General features: G+C 38.9%; 2 protein-coding genes across 2 annotated transcripts; both read right to left on the reverse strand.

The window, feature by feature from the left end:
- Positions 1 to 1,644: 1,644 nt before the first annotated feature.
- Positions 1,645 to 12,963, reverse strand: selenoi (selenoprotein I). Its single transcript, XM_058410012.1, has 10 exons — positions 12,685 to 12,963; positions 9,911 to 9,979; positions 9,361 to 9,469; positions 8,829 to 8,903; positions 8,303 to 8,565; positions 7,403 to 7,511; positions 6,743 to 6,791; positions 5,990 to 6,170; positions 5,054 to 5,236; positions 1,645 to 4,381 (listed from the first exon to the last, which is right to left on the reverse strand). Exons 1-10 carry the CDS (start codon positions 12,739 to 12,741, stop codon positions 4,274 to 4,276), a joined length of 1,203 nt encoding a protein of 400 aa, XP_058265995.1. The 5' UTR covers positions 12,742 to 12,963; the 3' UTR covers positions 1,645 to 4,273.
- Positions 12,964 to 13,116: 153 nt separating this feature from the next.
- Positions 13,117 to 18,456, reverse strand: iyd (iodotyrosine deiodinase). Its single transcript, XM_058410014.1, has 5 exons — positions 18,178 to 18,456; positions 16,214 to 16,408; positions 14,541 to 14,700; positions 14,152 to 14,308; positions 13,117 to 13,958 (listed from the first exon to the last, which is right to left on the reverse strand). Exons 1-5 carry the CDS (start codon positions 18,374 to 18,376, stop codon positions 13,776 to 13,778), a joined length of 894 nt encoding a protein of 297 aa, XP_058265997.1. The 5' UTR covers positions 18,377 to 18,456; the 3' UTR covers positions 13,117 to 13,775.
- Between the last annotated feature and the right edge of the window lie 2,589 nt (positions 18,457 to 21,045).

Raw genomic sequence — 21,045 nt, forward strand, 5'->3', positions numbered from 1 at the left:
GATTGTGCGACGAATACAGCAACTGTCAGGCTGTCAAAATAAAAGCTTACAATTATGTGGTCTATGCGAAAGTAGGATGATAACATTATTATGAGAATAAATCATAAAGTCCTTAGCGTAGATTAATATATTTAAAATATATACTATTGGACATAATATTTTAAGACATTTATGGTGCTCTGAATAAGGTATTTTGGGGACAGAGCATACTAACCCTTATAGATAAAATGAACTGTAATTTATTCTAAAATTTCAGCTGGATTTGGTCATTAATCTGACTATAATTCCAGAAGATAATCATCTACTTTTCTTATTTAAGGATTAGAGAAAAGGCGGATGGAAATACGTAGAGGTTAGTAATGTAACGCGTCATTCGCGAACACACTCGGTTCTTTGAGTCGACTCTTTTAGGTGAACGTTTTAAGTTGTCTCATGTAAATGATTCGAGTTTTTTTTTTCTTCTTTCTTTTTCAAAATCTGCATCTGCATTTGTGACTCTCAGCTGAGAGTCATTTGCACTTCTGCTTGCTGAGCAGGCTCCTATCAATTATGGACAATCCACTGCATCCACTGCACAGCATAATATCCAGACAGAGAAGCAGCTTAAGTGACAGGTTGCTGGGGGGACTCAGTGCTGATATTACTCTCTGTCCTGGACTGTACTACAAACTGTACACTATGCACCGTACACTCCTGTTTGCATTATCTCTTGTACCTTTAAATTCTAGTTTTTGCACATTACCTTATCTCTTATACCTTTTGTTATATTTTATTTGTTATATTTTGTACTTAAATTCTAGTATTTAGTATCCATCCATCCATTTTCTATACCTGCTTTAGGGTCACAGGGATCTGCTGGAGCCTAACCAAGCACACATTGGGCAAAAGACAGGGGCACACCCTGGACAGATAACCAGTCCATCACAGGGCCACATATAGACAGACAACCACACACACTCACTGCTATGGGCAATTTAATTACCAATCAATCTAATGTACAAGTTTTTTTGCTGTGGGAGGAAACCGGAGTATACCCACGTAGGCACGGGGAGAACATGCAAACTCCACACAGAAACACCTGTTCGAACCCGGGATTCAAACCCAGGACCTTCTTGCTGTGAGGCAACAGTACCAACCACGAAGCCACCATGCTGCTGTATAGTATTTTTTGGTAAATTTTTGTTTTAGCTTTTTTTTTTTATTACCTTATTATCTATGCTTGTGGATACTGCTGGAAGTTGTAAATTTCCCATTGGGATGAATAAAGTATCTATCTATCTATCTATCTATCTATCTATCTATCTATCTATCTATCTATCTATCTATCTATCTATCTATCTATCTATCTATCTATCTATCTATCTATCTATCTATCTATCTATCTATCTATCTATCTATCTATCTATCTATCTAAATAAACGACTGGGAGCTGAAAGAGTTGACTCTAATTGTCCGGTTTTTGAGGAGAAAAAAAAAAACTTGCAGAGATCCATTTGAAAGACTGAAAGACTCGACTTTTACATTTGTGGTAATCAATCAATCAATCAATCAACACACGTCCAATTCAGAACAAAAATGAATCGTTTGGTAATTACAGTAATTACAACAACAAAACAAAAACGTATAACGACAACCATGTTTGACGATCTGCTTTCATTTAATAGGGCTTTGCAAATGTAGGGCACAATACAGTACATCTGCATTTCATCACACTTATTATTTAGTGGTCATAGCGAGTAGTTTGTTTAAGTTAACCAAAAAAAAAAAAAAAAAAAAACCCACAAGGAAAAAAAAACATACAATTTGATTAACCACTTACAAAACACACAGTAAGATACAGGAGATTATTTTTAGCAGTTAAAAAAAAAAAAATCTCTTGTGCTTCCCGATCCAGTTATAGACAAATAAAGATCACATTTTTAAGGGACGATCCTGAAACGTAAGAGTCACTAGCAGGTGACAGCACTGACGGCGCTAGCATTACATCCGAGTACACAGTAAAGAGTAACCTGTTCTGCTCAGAGCTTTCAGCAATACAGCGTAATAAAACCTGGCTAATAATCAGCACAACCCATTAAAGGAATACTTAAGCCATTTTCAATTTGATGTCCATCTAATGAATCTGTAGCATATGTGTGATTGTCAGGGACAAAATAAAAGTCAAACACCTGGTAATTTAACTGAAAAGAAAAAAAAAAAACTAATGCTCTAATCTGACATGTTGAAAGTCTAAGGGCAGATGTGGGAGCAGTCGATAAATGTTTGCCAAAAAGTATTTATGGGAGCGCTTTCACAAACATATATACACTTTTGTGGTACTACAACTGAACACACTACACGAGTTTGTGGGTCTGAACGCAAAGATTGAAATTAAGCAGTAATTCTAACTCTGGACCATTGTTGCTTATACAAATGCTTTAAACTTTAAAGCTTTTATTGCTAGTTTACTCTTTTGAATAAATTTTCAGTGAAATTTAACATCTGCCCCTAGACTTGAATAGTAATAGTTTTGATGAAACAGGCTTGTTGTTTTCGTAGTACAGGGAAACTTGTTAACCGTAATAAAAAATAAATAAATAAAAAAAAACCCACATATGCTTCATCTACATAGATATTAAACCGGAGGAAGAAAAAAAAAAAAAGCCAGGGTTCCCCTTTAAACACATTGGCTCGCTTTCTGAAACCTGACATTAGAGCACCTGTATAAAATAAAAAAAAAAAGATTTGACTAATAGGTGTCTAAAATAGAAAATAAAACAATAAAATAAATGGCTTGATGTACACTAGGTACTGACCTCGTGCAAAATTGTTTATTAAATAGCTGTTTAGCTGTTACACGGTCAACACGACACACAGGAACGTAGCTATTTCATCATAAACCTCCCAAAGAATCAGAGTTTAGAGAGGTTTCTCCCGCAGTCCATTTGCTTGTGCATGTTTGCACACCAGTGGGTGAGGGGGTCACGTTCGAGGTCACGTTCGAGGTCACGCCCCCTGGAGGATCTCAGAAGTTTCACATCATCTGATTTTTTTTTTTTTTTAAAAATGATTAGAAGAGTAACTGTGGTGATAATACATTATATTACATCATCAACATCAAGTATTAAATTACGGATTTCACAGACTCACCCTGATCCCATGGTGACAGTACCATGAAGTGTCCAGAGTCACACTCTCTCTCTCACACACACATTACAGTACACGCATACTGACACTTTGGACATTGATGAAAACTGAAGTCAAATTTGTTATAATAATAATAATAATAAAAGGATTAAAAAGAAAAGCTAAAGACCATAAGAAAGGAAAAGAATTGATGAGACATGACTAGCGCTTTTATTGCGTTTAGAGAACAGAGCGAGGTGCCACTCGCTCACTCCGAGTGCGCCCTCTCCTGGACAGGGTTTGAAGCGCACTCTTCATTTAAGCGCAAATAAACTCAATAAAAGCTCACTAGTTTAAAAAAACAAACAAAAAAGTAAAATCGGCACACTGACACACCATCACCAATGTAAAATAAAGGAAAGGGGAAAAAAGGTAGAAGAAGCAGCTGAAGCTGGGTGGGGATGCAGGAGTGAAAGGTCAGGCCCCATAAAACCATGTGTTTGATCATCAAAGGAGCTTCTGAGGTCCGTGAGTGGTTTATTACAGCTGATGCTCCGCCCGACTCTTTGAGTCTGTCCGTCTTCTGAATAGAGGTCTGATGAAAACACCAGAGGAAAGTAAGAATCTAACCCAGATTTCCTCCAAAAACAAAGTCTGCTCCACTTCTACTACACTATGATCCTGTAATGCCACAAACTAGAAAAAGTCACCTTTTTTAAGCTTTTTAACCTTTTGAGACTAAAAATAAGCCAGAAATAAATCCAAATAAAATGGCCCAAGGCAAAAATGTAGAAAACATTCATTAATGTGTTACATGTTAACACGTGGTTGGTTGCTGCATGTGAATGAGTGTATGTGTGTGGTTAGGTTTTAGAATGTGGATATGTGTTAATCATTCCAGGCTCCAGTATCTTGGCAGAAAGTGCATTTCCGTAGGAAACAAGTGAATCTGCTTAACGGACACCGGAGAAGCCGAACCGCCCGCAGCTGATCCTGTCACGCAGCTCCACAGAGGATGAGGAAGAGACGTGTCTACCGCATCGCTATGTCCTGCGTGTTCGGGTGGGAGAAGGCGTGTTCGGTCAGCAGCTTTTGGTTTCCTGGTTTGAGGTGTGTCTCGGCGTTGGTGGGTTCAGCGTCGATGGGTCGAGGAGGACACCGTGACTGCTTAGACCTCCGCCGCCGTCAGGCCGATCTTCTCCTCATCTAGTCAGTCCGAGCTCAGCTTCTTCAGCGAGAACGCATAGATCTTAAAGTGACCGCTTAGCTGTCTCACCTACAGACAAACACAGAGACATACTGGATGAACAAAAGAGAGATACAAAGAGAGGGATGGAGAAAGACACTGATGAAATAGAGATACAGGTCTTAGTGGAAGGGTGACTAAAGAAACCCAGGAGAGAGAGAGAGAGAGAGAGAGAGATGGACAGGTGGATAAAGAGGCAGCAGATGGACAGACAGGCTGACAAGATGGAGAGATGCAGAAAAACCAACAGGCAATTAGACAGCCAGACAGATGGACAAACAGTGATACAAACAAGCCGATAGATAGACATGTAAAATGAATGGAGAGAGAAGGAAAAAGCATGTTAAACAGATAGACAGAAGCAGATAGATAGACAGACGTATGAGCAGATAGAGTCAGAGATGGTGAGGTAAATATACATACAGAAACACATCCCACACACACATACCAAGACAGAGGGAAGAAAAGTAAAAAAATTTCAGACATGTTGGCTTTATCATCACCGACAGCCGCACCCTACATTATTTCCAACACAGCTCACCTTCCTGTTTAAGGTGAAATAAACCACAGTGTGCGTGCGTGTGCAAACGTGTGTGATATGCTCATCTTGGTTCAGCTGTAAGACTCAAGCAGACTAACAGAAAATGATCCCATAAATAAAAATAAAATAAAGAAAATTTGCATGCGAGTGTGTGTACGCACCACTGAAACTCCATAGTGTATGTGCGCGAGGATGACTACAGCTGTCCACACGTACAACAGCACCGTCTCACTTTGCTGCACCACTCCAGAGATCACCAGCAACACCACCAACGCCATTGGCACCAACAGCCAACTCAGAGGCTGGCAGCGTGTGTTACTCATCTGACACACAATCAGCTTACACTGGAGAGAGAGAGAGAGAGAGAGAGAGAGAGAGAGAGAGAGAGAGAGAGAGAGAGAGAGGAGGGGGAGAAAAGGAGGTGAGAGATCAGCATAACTGCAGCTTTGTATGTGTAGTATGTTTATGCACGTTTTTGCATACCAGAGAGCACATGAACACATGGGTATTGGAGATGCATCATGGGAAATAACAGTAAAACAGACAACTTCAGTCACAGTTACATGATGTGTAAAAAGATCAACTTCGCTCACATTAATCCAGCTAATTCATTAATCTAGCTAAACCTTTAGATATGAGAGCTGAAACATACACCACAGATACAGACAATGATTCAGTTACAATACTGAATCAATTTATTTGACTCTTTTGGGCTCCCCATTTAAGATTATCTTTATTGGAGATTTTTTTTTTTTAAATGATTCATGCCTAAGAATCACTTCAAAGGAACTAAAAGGATCTATTTATCAGACTATTACTGCTGATCAATGTTTTCCCTTCTATTCATCTTGTTATATTAATTTGTTCTTATTCTACAATTTCCCAGAATATCTGCTTTGGCAATAATGTGAGGTTACATTCATGGCAATAAAACATAGCTGAGATTGAGAGGCAGCGGAAGAAGACAAAGAGACAGGCAGAAAGCTAGAGAGGCACGATACAAGAGGTCCCTTGTCTATATGACGACTTCAGGCATACCAGAGAAAACAACGCTATGTGTATGTGTGTGTGTGTGTGTGTGTGTGTGTTTTACTCACAGTAACATTGGCAAAGGCTGTTCCCACCATCAGGTAGAAGAGTCGGGGCTGCAGCTCTAGGATGTTGCTGGGAGACAGGATGACCCACAGTGTGGCGAGGATGAAGAGGAGCATGGGCGAGAAGAAAGGCAGGAGGGCCTCGTACACAGAGCTGTGCTTCAGCGTTTTACTGCGGTACACCCTGCACAAAACCAGCATCATTTTCCATAAGCACTGTTACTCACACAACAGACACTGAAATAACTCAAACCACATCCCAAAAGAATTTTTTTTTCAATATTTTTTTTGGGGGGGGGGGGGGGGTCACACGAAATGAAACAACCTTTATTTGTCACATATACATTACAGCACAGTGAAATTCTTTCTTCGCATATCCCATCCTTGGAGGTTGGGGTCAGAGCGCAGGGTCAGCCATGATACGGCGCCCCTGGAGCAGAGAGGGTTAAGAGCCTTGCTCAAGGGCCCAACAGTGGCAACTTGGCGGTGCTGGGGCTTGAACCACTGATCTTCCGGTCAACGACCCAGAGCCTTAACCACTTGAGCCACCACTGCCCTTATCCACGACATTATCCATCACTGATGATTTTTCTTTAGCACAACTTTATGTACAACACATCGTATTTAAATTTCTTATTTATGTTACCGTGAAGGATTTATACATCTATCTACAACATACTTTTTCTAATATATTACTCACCCATTGGTTAAGCTTGAAAAGGTACATAAAAACAAATTTTAAGGAGCGACACTTACTTTAAGACGTTGTAAAGGCTCATTGGTAGCGTTACAGCAAACAAACAACCTGTAAGGCAGACAAGAGAGGTGCAATGATGAGACTTTATAAAGCTCTGGCACTCAACAAGCCCTAATTGTAAAAGACATACACCAATCAGGCATAATATTATGCCTAATATTGTGTTGGTTCCCCTTTTGCTGCCAAAACAGCCCTGACCCATCAAAGGCATGGACTCTACTAGATCCCTGAAGGTGTGCTATGGTAACTGGCACCAAGATGTTAGCAGGAAGATTTACAGGACTTAAAGGATACTTTTGATAGATACTGACCACTGCAGACCGGGAACACCCCACAAGAGCTGCAGTTTTGGAGATGCTCTGATCCAGTCATCTAGCCATCACAATTTAGCCCTTCTCAAACTCATTCAGATCCTTACTCTTGCCCATTTTTCCTGCTTCTAACACATCAACATTGAGGACAAAATGTTCACTTGCTGCCTAATATATCCCACCCACTAACAGGTGCCATAAAGAGGAGATAATCAGTGGTCATAATATTATGCCTGATTGGTGCTTTTTGATAATAAAACTGACCAGCGAGATCTGAACAAAGTGGAATCGTGTTACAGAAAAGATAAATCAAGCTTGAACTGGCAACAGTGAGCTCAAGACCCTCACCCAAGATCATGACGATGAAGAGATCTCTGTAGAGAATGTTCCAGATCAGTGGTTTGTACCACTTCTCCACGCCCACCACAGCTGTGATGATGTACACGATAGAGATTGTCTGACAGACAGAGAGTTTAAAAAAAAAAAAAATTGTATTAAATTAAAAATAAATTAAAAAAAAAAAAGGGTAAAGAGTGAGAGGGATGTGGTGTCAAAACACTCTGGAATAACATACTATTAGTATTTAAAATAATATTATGTCTTTATTTGCTGAATTATAGTGAATTATATCAGGATTAAGGCATCATATGAGTGAATCATATCATAATTAAAAGCAGTGAAGAAAGAAAATCACATTGAGATTGACATCAGAGATTCATATCATGTTTACATCACCATTAGAGATTCATAACAGGAATTCATGTTAGGGAATCACTTCAAGGAGTCAAGTCTGGGAGTCACAACAGGGAATTAGATGATTCAATCCCATCAAAGAATCATAGAATGGAATCACATCAGGGAACCACATCAAAGATTCACACGAGGGAATCACACGAGGGAATCACACGAGGGAATCACACGAGGGAATCACACGAGGGAATCACACGAGGGAATCACACGAGGGAATCACACGAGGGAATCACACGAGGGAATCACACGAGGGAATCCTACGTGGGAATCCTACGTGGGAATCCTACGTGGGAATCCTACGTGGGAATCCTACGTGGGAATCATAGCAGGGTTTACATCATAACACCTCAGCATTGTGCAAGCAAACAGCTCCTCTTAAATTTGCCTAAAGCACTGACTCCTCGACGCCTGAACCTGTATACCTGTGAGTACTTGCTGAGTTCATTTGCAATTTAGTGTGTATTTCTGTGTGTGTGCTTGCAGTAGACGATCACTTACCACTTGGCTGATGTCGTAGCCCCAGGGCAGGAAGAGCACACCAGTGTTGTATTTCTCCCAGTGTGAGAGGATGAAAGAAAAGAGGACGACCCAGAGCAAGCCGTAGAGCGTGAGCACGCTGACTCCACTCTCACCACGCCCGAACACAGAGTACATGGAGCTCACGAAGAACACACACGCCCAGCTGTCCAGGCCGTGGTCAAACAGCTCGCCCAGAGGAGTGCTCGAATTCGTCCTGCGAGCCTGCTTCCCATCAACACCATCTACACACACACACAATTTATTACAGTCTCGTCCACATCACGCCGCCATTTTGTTGATTAGTTTACTACAACAGAACTCCTCAAAATGTTTTATTTCTTAAAGTCAGCTGTACTACAGGGATGTAAATTTATTAATAAGAGCTGTGTGTGAATGTTAGTGTCATCACACATATGTTTCACAACATTCACACACTGCTGGTACTAATTAAACCTCAAGGGTAACAATGACACACACACACACACACACACCCACCCTCTCTTACCTAGTGTGTATGCCAGAAAGTTGAAAAGGCCTGCAGCTATCCAAACCCAACTTGGCACGTGAGCATGACCCTCCGCTAAAACACACACACACACACACACATATATATGAATGAGTCACAAAACACAGGTTCATTTAATTATTGACTTGCATAAGTAAAGAAAGTTCAGGGTGTGCTGAACGTTTTGCAGTGTGTGTTCATGTTAATAAGCAGGAGATTCACGGGGTGTTACACCTTAGTTCAGTTGCTGATATGTCTCGACTGCTTGAAACAAAAAAGTTGAAAAAGGAAAAGTGAAACTGGAACAATGAGATAAAGTGAATCGAAATGAGTGTGTGTGTGAAGGGGGGGGGGTGTTACAAGAAAACATGACAAGCAGGTCTTAAAATTACAGTGTTCAAATGGAGAGAGACAGTGAGGAACAGAAAGAAAGAGAAGGGGAGAGAGAGAGAGGACTTTGTACACATGTCATGATAACCTGCAGTTCATCACCATATCTCTCTCTCTATCTCTCTATCACACACACACTCACCTGATGCATAGAAGTCATAGTCGTAGAAGGATAAGATGGCAAAGTTGAGCACCAGGAACATGAACCCAGTGAAGGTGATGAGGTTAGGGGCCAGCCAAGTGGGTAAGATCTGAGAGAGAGAGAGAGAGAGAGAGGTTGTTGTTATTGTATAGGGTGTGGTCTTTCTTGTAATTGTAATAAGATCTAAGTGGAAAACTCATTAAAGTTGCATCTTTGAATTTTAATAGACGGAGTGTGAGAGTGCAAACACTGCTAAAAAATCCTAACACACAGAAACACAGAGAGAAAAAAAGCACACAATACAAACCACAAGAGTGTGATTATAGGAACTCTGCGTGGTCTAAACCAGTGCTGTCTACAGAAGAACAAAAGAAACCTGATTTCCTTAATTTCATCGTGTTTTTCCTAAAGGCCAACTTTCAAATAAGTCAGTTTTAGAGATATGAACCAGGAGGAGGTCTATGGAAAGTAAATGAGTCTCTGCACATTTTGGGATTTAAACGGATTCGTGGTGAAAGTGGTGACCGAAAGAGTGACATGACTTTCTCACCTTCACCATGGCGTTCCAGAAGGGGTGCATGATGTAGATGGAGAGCGGGTTGGTGTCCACCGCACTGTACTGAAAGCACCGAGAAAACAGAAGAAACAGGGGTGAGTAGTTCTCTCTCTCTCTCACACACACACACAACCTAGATAATGGAGCCATTTCATGTCTGTTTTGCTGCAATAAACATAATGATTGTTGACTCATTACATAATCACCATCTCCATCCAGATCAACACAGACCTCAAAATGTCCTAAGATGCTGGGATTAGTAGTGCATTACAAACACCGAAATTATGTTATACTTTGCATACTTGCTGCCGCACCCCTGAGCAACCACCTGAGCAACCACCTGAGCAACCACCAGAACATCCACCAGAACATCCACCAGAACATCCACCAGAACATCCACCAGAACATCCACCATACTTTCAAATCAGTGGTTGTTCTGGTGGTTTCGTTCTCTTGAGGGTGAACCATGTGATCTTACCACATGCTGAAATGCAGCGCACCGTGCATCTCTTGGTTTAAACAGTCGCAATATTTACACATTTAAAGGCGAAGAAACACATGTGACTGTAAAAGGTTGTGTGTTTTAATGTAAACCAATAAAGCACACATTTCAGGAACTTTCTGGCTGATAAATGAATTATGTTTCAGTGATGCTTCAGCTGTCCAGATTTTTTTCTACCAGTTATAGTGATAGTGTCAAATTTAATGTGTAGTGAGCAGATGTAGTGAATAGGAAGGCATTAGTGATTCAGCTGTGACGTTTCCAGTCTAATAAGAAAATGAAAGGTTTTACTGTGCTAGTATGGTAGACATACAAAATAAAGAGAGGTACAAAAGATTTGCTACTTCAGGAACCACAAGAGGATTAATGGATATTAATGCAGCCCTTGGATTACTATCTGACCATAAGTTATATTACATTACATAGACACGCCCCCAAAACCCCTTCACATCCTCATATATGAGTATGAAAAGAAGTAGCAAGTTTGTCATATGAACCTAGCTTGGTCCAAATATGCTCTAGTTGAACTGCTATAACCTTTCGGGGTGAAGCTTTGAGTGCATGAGTGCAAATGGGGTTAAAAAAAATCATTCAAATTTTATTCAACTCAACCCATTTAACCGTTAGAGATCTTTCTTCACACAAATCTTACCTAATGCACCTTTAAGTAACTATAATAACTTTTTTGGAAATTGTAGAATTTTGGCTTTTTTTGGTTAGAGATTTAGTCTTTAAAGTAATTATGCTCAGGGAGAAAGAAGACACAAATCACATAGGGTTAAAAATTGAAAGTTGAAGAGAGAGGAATAACGAATAGGCTGAAACTATAAGTTATGATTTTTGAAGACATGTCATGTGACATTACTTCTAAAAGGTCTTTAAGAGCGTTAGAAAAGACTGATCTATAATACACCCATCACAACATTAATGCCCTCGACTGGAAAAATTTGCCAACTGGGCCAAAGGCTTATTTACTCTCGCAGACACGCCCCAAACAGAGTAAAGATCAGTTGCATGACGACCCCCAAACACACGAGGAGGCTCCATGGCTTCATTATGCTGAGGTACACAGACACCCTGCTGCATGTGCTACATGGGGGGGGGGGATTCCCATTTTTAAGGTCTACATTCACTTTCACTATATTACCAACAATGCTGTTCAAATACCTGCTGATAGTCATGGCAGAGTCAATTCTTTTCTACCTAAACAGAGCAATGCAGTGGCACTTTAGTCTTTTTTTTTCAGCACTCTCACCTCTTCATCTCTACAATCTACTCAAACAGATCCTTAACTTTAATGTTAACACCTCAGTATCATAGATTGCTAGCTAGCCAAGCCTCTGTCACAAAGCTGCACTGCATTCTGGGACTTCATACTGAAGATGTATTGTTTATTTACATAAGAAGCATCAACAAAAAGGAAACTGGAAATTAACTGATGAAAATATATTAAAATACTTAGATATACAATAGACAATGTCTCCTTAAACTGTTAATGTTTAAATATAATAGATTTTTTTAACGAAGAGAACACAAGACCAATTATTCCAATAATAATAATAATAATAATAATAATAATAAAATAACAATATATAATATCGTAAGATAATCATTATAATATGATTACATTATTATGGAATCATAAGAATCATTGTAATATGATTACATTATTATGATATTATAATATTATAAGCTAAATATTCTGTGCAAAACCGATAACAGGATACCGACAACATCGCAAAAAAAAATTGTTCTACAGTGTATCACAATATCGATAATCACCTCTCCACAATAACGTGAATTGAATTATTCCAAAAGACAGACCGTAAAACTGAGGCTTTATCCTAAACCACGCCCTGAGCCCTACACGCGTGCACTTCATAGAACTTTAAATAAAGGCTTCTACGCCCTACATAGTGCACTACATATCTAATTCACAAGTATTTAATACTACGCCTGGATAAGTAAACGCCGACCCAACCCAAATTTCTGACAGGAAATTCTGTTTCACTTCTAAGCTGATTTTGATCGATCATACAAGCTAATTATACAAATTAGCTTGTATAAATGTTGGGCAAATATATATGTTCAAAGTGAGCTTTACTAAATGTAACAGAGGGGACAAAAGCTAACCGGTTAACGCAGGACACCGGGGCTCGAACCACCGTGCCATGCCTTTAATATTAGCATTATTAGCATCTTAGCCTGACTAGCAATAGCTGTGTTTGATTACGATAACGTTAAATCCCATATAATCAAACCTCACCTTATATTTATCAAAGCCGGAGAGCTGCTCCTGAGTGACATATTCATACAGAGCCATGATGACAGCGGCACCGCGGTCCGGTCACAATTTTCTGGAGTGTGAAGGAGGATCACCAGCTATGGGGAGCTGCCGGCGTCGACACTGACGGCATTTCCGGTCACGACTAGTCCCGAAGTCAAGTGAGACGTTTAGTGAGAATTTTAAAATAAAAGTCACGATGCGTGAACAATGCAGCTGTCGTTGTTGTGATAGTGGACATGTAATAAAAAAAATAGGACACTGGAATATAAATACTTACTACTTTCACTTTATTTTTGGCCATATAGTATACTGTTACCACTTCTATACTAATATCTTGTAAGTTGGACTCCTCTCCAAATAATCTAAATCAAACAACAACTACATGAAAATAAATAAAAAAATACAGACTCATAACCATCATGTACTTTTAAATGCACCATAGAAACACTGTAATTGGCAATACTGGGCTTTTTTTTTGTTTAATAATTTCATTCTTTTTTTCTAAAAATTTGAAATTTTTTGAGACAGAAATAATCCATGCTCATACACAGGTCAAAGCTGTTCAGCTCTGCGGCATTTGTTTAAAAGCTATCTAAAATTTATGCAGTGGGATTTGGAAAGTAAAGATGAAGGCATGTCAATATTTGTGCTGCAACTTACCAACAAACTACAATACAAACTGCTCCTTTAACAAACTCTGACGCACAGATATAATAGCTGTTTAAAAAAAAAAAAAACATAGGTGTCACTGTTAATTTACTGAAGGTGCAGGTGAGTTAAGAGTGTGTGTAGTGGGGATTTAATACAGAAATTGTGCACTGCGATAATCAGCCTTCAGACATAACTTGTATGTCTGAAAGAGTGGGCAGGGTTTGACAAAAAAGTTCAGTTACATTGAACAGAATTAAGTCTGCATTTTCTATCCATGTTTTTGGATGTGGAAGTGTAGGAAGTACTGGCTTTAAAAAAAACTGACTCCAGAAAAATCTTGAATCCTTGGAAGCATGAACTACACACATGAGTCACATTATCTACTGACAACAGATGACAGATGGATTTTTTTAGGGATGTCACACAAACACCATGATGTCCTCAAGTTGCTTGCGTGTTAGATCAGGTACTGTGGCGTCCGGAGCCGGGTAGCCGACAGGAAGGAGCATGAGCAGCTTTTCATTGGCTGGACGGTGGAGGAGGACCCGGAGCTGTGGCCCACAGTTTAAAGGCGTGGACGTCACCGTCACCAGACCCACGTTCTGAGGATTTGAGAAGAAGTATGTCAGAGTACAGGATTCATTTATAACCGATAATATTCCTACTATGGAAAATTGTAAGAGTGTTTCCTTTTTCCTGAAACTTCTGTTTAGTCAATTGTGATGCAAAACGTAAAAAGTGCACGTGTCCCACAGTGAAAAAAGGTTTAAGTGGACCACCAGAACCCTAACCCACCTGCAGAGCTGCCAGGAGAAGGCCACACGAGATGGACACACTGATCTCATTGTAGTAGTGAGTCTTTTTCCTTCCATCTGCCATTATTCCGTATGTCTGCTTAAAGATGAGTATCAGATACGGCGCCGTTTCAAGATACTCCTTCACCCAGTTAGTCCTGTATGACAAAAAATGATCCTTGGAATGGATTTGCTCAACGGATTTGTTGTGAATGGGATACTGTTTTATTTGGTAGCTACGGTGCAATTTCAAAGATTAGTCACAAGAGGGTGCTAGTGCAACAGGAGCCGAGGAAATTAATGGCGTTAATTAATAAGTAAATTTTGGCAATTACAGTGACAAACAGGCGCACGCACGAGCGCGCTCTCTCGTATGACCTTGACCTTTACCGGAGTCGACGCAGGTCGTGAACCCATTTATCTCCCATCCTCTGTTTATAATTGATTTCTTCTTCCTCTTCCACGATCTCCCGGATTTTGTGTTTGGTCTCGGCGTCGGCCACCACCACGAACGTCCAGGGCTCAGTGTGAGCACCGCTTGGAGCCGTGCCTTTTACACACACACACACACACACACACTTATTAGTCTATTCATGAAGCCATGTTTTCACTCACTCTAGAAACTTATACAGCTAAGTGAAATTTTCGTTCTATTTTTTGCTCATTTTATATAACACACAAAAGAACCACAGGTACCTTGTAACTTATACCACTAACTAACCCTCACACGATGTCACTTCTGTACCAAAAGTTGAATACACTATATTGGAAAGTATGATACAATAAAAACCGAATATTCAATAGAATATCAAGTCTCGTTAGGGCGTTGTCATGGTAATGAGGCCCTCTCAGCCCCAACACGTCACGTGTCTCATTCACGCTCACCTGTGTCTCGCTTCCCCTTCATTAGCACCACTACATATTGTAAGTTTCCACCTTTTATCCACTGCTCAGGTTTATGGTTCTTGTTTTTGCAGTTTTAGTTGTTGCTTCAAATAATAAAGCGAAGGAATACATTTCGAATACATTTAAGAAATGACTTTGTCTCAAAGCGTTTCAGCACACAGCAACCGGTCAATGTTAACTATTTATTGCTATTGTCACTTACGTTATAGCAGCTTATAGTTATTCGCAAGCAGCATCGTTCCTGATTCTTACAAAGTGCTGACAGTGGACACGCCTTCCTAACTAACTAACTAACTAACTAACTAACTAACTAACTAACTAACTAACTAACTAGCAAACAATAAATAAATAAATAAATAAATAAGCCCTTACTAAAAACATCACTATATCAATAAATAGTGCGTTCATGCAATATCGGATAGATAGTATTTACGAGTTGAATACTCATGAATGCAACCTCAAAGTCGTAATTACGTGTAGGAAACCGGATCTTCTACGAGCTCTGATTTTCGGGGTTGGGGGCGTGTCATTAGGAAAAAATAGTGGAATCAGTGGGTGCAGCAGCGTCTGTAGTAAACGGTAAATTCGTTGACATTGAATGTTTACTCGTCTATGAAGCTGTTTTCAGTTATGTGTTAATATAATAGCATTGTAAAATTACAATATAATATATAACAGTAAAGTTTACAGTCCCTTAATAGATTGATTAAAAATATTAAAAGATTGAAACACACCTCATTCTTTGTTCTACATTTTCTAGAAGTACAATGTAAAATCATTGCTATATATATTTTTTAGTTAATTAAGGGAAGTTGCACTTCCATCTTGCTCTGACAAAAATGACATTGATGTCATAATTACGACTTCCCAGGAGAACCTGAATGCACAGTAGTCCCTGTTTTTGTTTTTTTTATTATTTTTTTTGTCTCTTTACATTGAGAGTCCATATGTAAGTTGTTAGTATAGAAATCACTAACAAAGCGCAATAATAAAAACCAGTGATTTGTCAAGTGACCGGAACTACTTTCAGAGCTCCTAGATATAGAATGTTATACGTTATAAAACATGTTCACATTTATCCAAAAGAATCATCTTTTAATTATAGTGTATTAAAATGTCCAGGTTTTATATGAGGCACAAAGCCATGAGGTGAGTACCTGCAGCACGTATCACATTATCGATCACCTCTCGAGGGACAGGTTCTGGGCTGATACAGCGGACTGACCGGCGCTCGTTCAAAAGGGTGTAGAATTGTTTGGAGCGCTCCAGCATTTTGTCCTCTGGGTAGCGACAAGGATTGTATGGAACGTGGGGGAGATCTTCTGTCCCTGTGTCTGCCCAATCATCTTCCTCTACAGAGAAGAAAACATGACATTTAGCTAATCACGAGTATGATTAGTGAAACACACTGATACATGGTCAATTTATTAGGTACGCTCACTTTTATATCAATATTTGAATCTACTATAACATAGTAACTGAATGTAGTCCTAAATTGCATACAGTACTTATGCACTATTCTACACAATTTCATAGTATAACTCATGAGAATAGGGTGAAAATTGCTACAGTAGGTACAGTTCAATAGCAATTCATTACCCCACCTATTAACTGAAATGGTCCACCATTATAGATTGATAGACCACTGCTGACTGGATATTATTTGCTCATGTTTTTTAATCTAATTAGTATAGAAATAGATGTAGCTGGAACTGAAGTCAGAGCTGCTGTTATAGAAATGAATCAGCACCTTCTGACCAATCAGAAGCAAGAATTTAACAGTACTGCTGTACAAAACACATTAAGAAATAACTGCACTGGTGTAAACACACACACACACACATGCACAAACATTAAAATATCTCAAAACATCTATGAATGTTCCTGGCCATGGGTCATATAAATGAATTTGCAACTCTTTCTATGTAGGAAATATCTGTCTCATGTGAATAAACACTGAATGATCTCTTGTGCAAGACATTTTTATGGAGTCAGTATCCCATTCAACTCTGGAGGACTTCTCTCCACTGTAATTCAACCAACTGGAATGCAGATCCTCTTCAACTTTACTTTGGTCTGTGGTCACTGATGTCATTGTCTTCTCAGAGCTTCTGCACTAAAGGGCTGCTTAAAAGAGATTTGTAAACACATCAGCGAGAAAATGCAACATTGATGTAGATAACTGGGAACAAAAGGAACAGTCTTCTGGACTTTATTATGTGCTCGATCAGCAGGTATGAAGAAGTGGTCAGTTTTCTGTAAAGCACTGCAAAAACTCAGTGTAAGGTCACTGCTGGGTCATTGCATGATGTTCCATGTAAATGCAGTCTGTACTACTCTATTTATTCATTTGGACTTGTTTTTTTAATAGTTGATCATACCTTCTTCAAGATCATATGATTAAAAAAAATACAAATGGGCTCAGTGTAGACTTTACACCACACAACATGCCAGCCTGCTGCATGCAGCTGAAGAACACCTTATATACTTTAATACATGAGCCATTTGAAAACAATATTTATCTTGTATCCCCTAAAGCCATAATACAGATCCTTTGAGCATGTCTCTTTCGATCATCATTAATATAAAGCTGGACCTAACCACCTGAATGCCAAGTCGAAACAGTGTATACTCGAACTGTACTTCTGCTCCTAGACCTAAATACACACCTTATGTAAGAATTCCGACTCTTTTCTATGAGTCGGCTCAGCTCACTGAAGTCAACTCTCAGCTCACAGATAAGTCAACTCTTTTGAGTTTTGATCAATTTTTCAGCAGCATTTGTGATTACCAATATGTACGTCAGTGATTCGTAAATATACATTGCTGATCAGTTCAACGAGAGGGTCACCGACATTTCAAACAGCTCTTTGGAAATGTGAGTCGATTCCCTTATGAGATACGAATCAAAGAGTCGACTCGTTCAGAAAGGAGACAAAAGTGCAATGCAAATTACTGAACAATACAGTAAGCAGACTGTGGTCAATATCCGAGCTGTTTATAAGCTCGAAATAAGCTAAAAATAAAAAAAGTGGGAAATAAAAATCATTATTCAAGTACAGTGCAAAGTAGTTTTTGACTGTCAGTAACCTAAGGCGATACAGTTCTGTTCGGTTCGTACCGTTTTCTCTTCCGCTGATCTCGGTGTCGTCCTGCAAGTCCTCGTCCACCCACGGCCGGTTTTCTGTCTTTTTTCCCCCACCGCTGGAAGATTTCTCAGACGAGGAATACTCGGACCCGCGCCGTGTTTTAAACACGATGGCGATGACGACGCACAGGATGGCCACGAACACCGGAGTGAGAGTGGAAATGAGAGCCATGACACCGAGGACAGGACAGGACACAGGAGCGATGCTTGAGGATAGCTGAGTAAATTTAGAGGCCTGCTGGACTGTGAGGGGAAAGTTACAGGGGCGGAACCTGTTAATGTTTCAACCACTCTCTCTTTCCCTCTACCCATTTAATCTTGCTCAAGTATTCTTTAACATATTCTCTCTCTCTCTCTCTCTCTCTCTCTCTCTCTCTCTATTCCTCCCCTCTTCACATGAGCATTGGAAGAACTCAAGATGTGAAAAACAACACCTTATGCCTTGGAATTGCACATTATTTTGAACTGAAGTAGTAAATAACAATGCATGTGATAAATAAAACCACATGCCCTACATGTTATTGACAAACTTATGGTTTTGTGCTATGGCCAAAACATAAATCTTTGCTCTTATAAGACCAAAGAATCTTTCCCACATGTCTGCTTAGTCTCCAAACGGGATCCATTTAACACTGGCTGTATTTTATTCATCAACCCTGCCTTTATTTGTCATTATTTGTTTGCCTGTGGTTATCTATATCTATTTCTTTTCCCTCTAACCTCCATCTCTCATCTATTTCCATCCTATATTTCATTAGACAGTTTAGTAAATATCGTAAATAAAATATCATATCGAATTTGACAGTATGTCCAGGATACAGAACCTTGGACACCCTGAGAGTATAAGAGTGAAACACTGTATAATGTTACTGTGTGAAACTAATGTGCAGTCTGTTCTGTTACAGCCCTGAGGGGAAGAATATGCCTATATGCCTATATGTGCTGGAGCTCTTGTTTTGACAGTCTTGTCTGTCAGTCATGCAGGAAGAGACTGGAAACTAGCATGAGTGAAATAAGAGGAACAATCTTGCCATCATCTCTTTTTTGAATCTGCTGTTTAGAAGTCTGTGATCGAAGGTGTCTGAATGAATGATACACAGCAGTGAGTATCTGACTGGTCAATAATAACCAATCTGCAGTATTCACACTTCTGTAGAGTCTGTTTATATGTTATGTTTATACTTTGTGAAAGATGTTCGGTAATATTCTCGCTATATTTTTGTTGATTTCAGGAATAAAAAAATGTAGTTTAATAATTGATCATTATTTTAATAAATCCCACTATACACACACACACACACACTACTTACTCTTGAAAGGGCTGGTGTGGGTGCAGGTTTTCATTCCAACTGAGCAAAAGCCACACCTGAGTCTACTGAAAGTCAAGATCAGGTGGAGCTTCTGCTTGGTTGGAATGAAAACCTGAGCAGATCTAGTCTAATGAACTATAATTGACCCCTAGATATTTTAAAAACTTCAGTGTATTTTTTAGTGTGTGTGTGTGCCAGTAGGCACTATGACCTTTTCCCCTGCATTATATCAAATCAGAACAGTTAACTTAACAGACTGGTCGAATGTTCAAGGCTCGACCTCAAATCAAACATTAACGTTTAATAACAGTTAATAATTAATAGCTAACATTTAATAGGATCCAGGAAGGAGAATGATTTTAAACATTGCATTTATTGATGAATCTACAGACAGAATGGCAGAAATGCATCTTTAATGATGATTCCATGCAATTTAGCGGTGCATGAAATATTAATTGACAGTGAGAATGATCTTCCTGTCATCCTTCAGTCTCCTGAGCGGAGCGCCTGAGAGAATAAATATGGAATTTGACAGTTGAGTGTTGTTGTAGGCCTGCAATGTTGGCCATTTATTAACGCTAATTAAATCACAGCCTGCATGAGGGGACTTAATCCAGCACATAATCTTGTTTGAAAATGCATGAGAATTTCTGCCTGCGCACATTTTAGTGTCACACGTCCCATCTCAGCGGGCAATTTCACGCCCTCCAGTCTCAGTATGAACAAAAAACAGCAGGAAAAGATTTAAAACTGGGTGTGTGAGAAAGAAAGAGCCCAGATTTACAGAATAAAATAAAAATTGGGGGAAAAAATCCCATACAGTGAGACGAGGCTATCAAGTTGTACTAAAAAGATCTTTACATACTATTATTAAATATCATAAATAAGTAGCTTAAGGAATCCATTGACCAGACTTTGGTGGTAGATTATTGCAGAGCATGTGAAAATAAAATGAGGAAAATGGGTCTATATTCTTTGTGCTATGTTTATACATTTTGAGAGACGTTTTTGTTCGATTTCTGTTGATTTCAGGATTTAAAAGAAAGACAAGTTATATCAAAGTATGAATAATAATGAATTATTATTGTAATATATGAATAAGTAAATGGACCATAAATCAAAAATATAAATACCTTTTTACTTATTATTTAATAAATAATTGTTATTTATTTTTAATGTAATTTTAGGCATATATTTATTTAAACAGCAGTTTTCCATGAATAATAATAATAATAATAATAATAATAATAATAATAATAATAATAATAATAATAATAATAATAATAATAATAATTGATAGATGGATGGATAGATAGATAAGTAGATAAGTAAATAAATAAACAAACAAACAAACAAATAAATAAATGCATTCATTATGAAGCTGGTTGCTGTTGTGTTATTAGCCATGACATCAACATGAAGGGCATCAAAACAGGAAATGGAGCTTTAACTGCATTTATTATCTACATCTGTGATCAGCCTACATAATTGCTACTTTACATCACCATGCTAATGTGCTGCTGTATACATT

This window comes from Hemibagrus wyckioides, linkage group LG15 (genome assembly GCF_019097595.1).
Source record: "Hemibagrus wyckioides isolate EC202008001 linkage group LG15, SWU_Hwy_1.0, whole genome shotgun sequence".
NCBI classification, from domain to species: Eukaryota; Metazoa; Chordata; class Actinopteri; order Siluriformes; family Bagridae; genus Hemibagrus; species Hemibagrus wyckioides.

Excerpts from the sequence above, each read along its gene's own strand:
- iyd (XM_058410014.1), bottom strand. The coding sequence starts at position 18,376 with ATGGCTCTCATTTCCACTCTCACTCCGGTGTTCGTGGCCATCCTGTGC. Across the intron at positions 16,409-18,177 it reads GATCAGCGGAAGAGAAAACG|AGGAAGATGATTGGGCAGAC; the intron begins GTACGAACCGAA and ends TCTTCTCTGTAG. Across the intron at positions 14,701-16,213 it reads TAATGTGATACGTGCTGCAG|GCACGGCTCCAAGCGGTGCT; the intron begins GTACTCACCTCA and ends TGTGTGTAAAAG.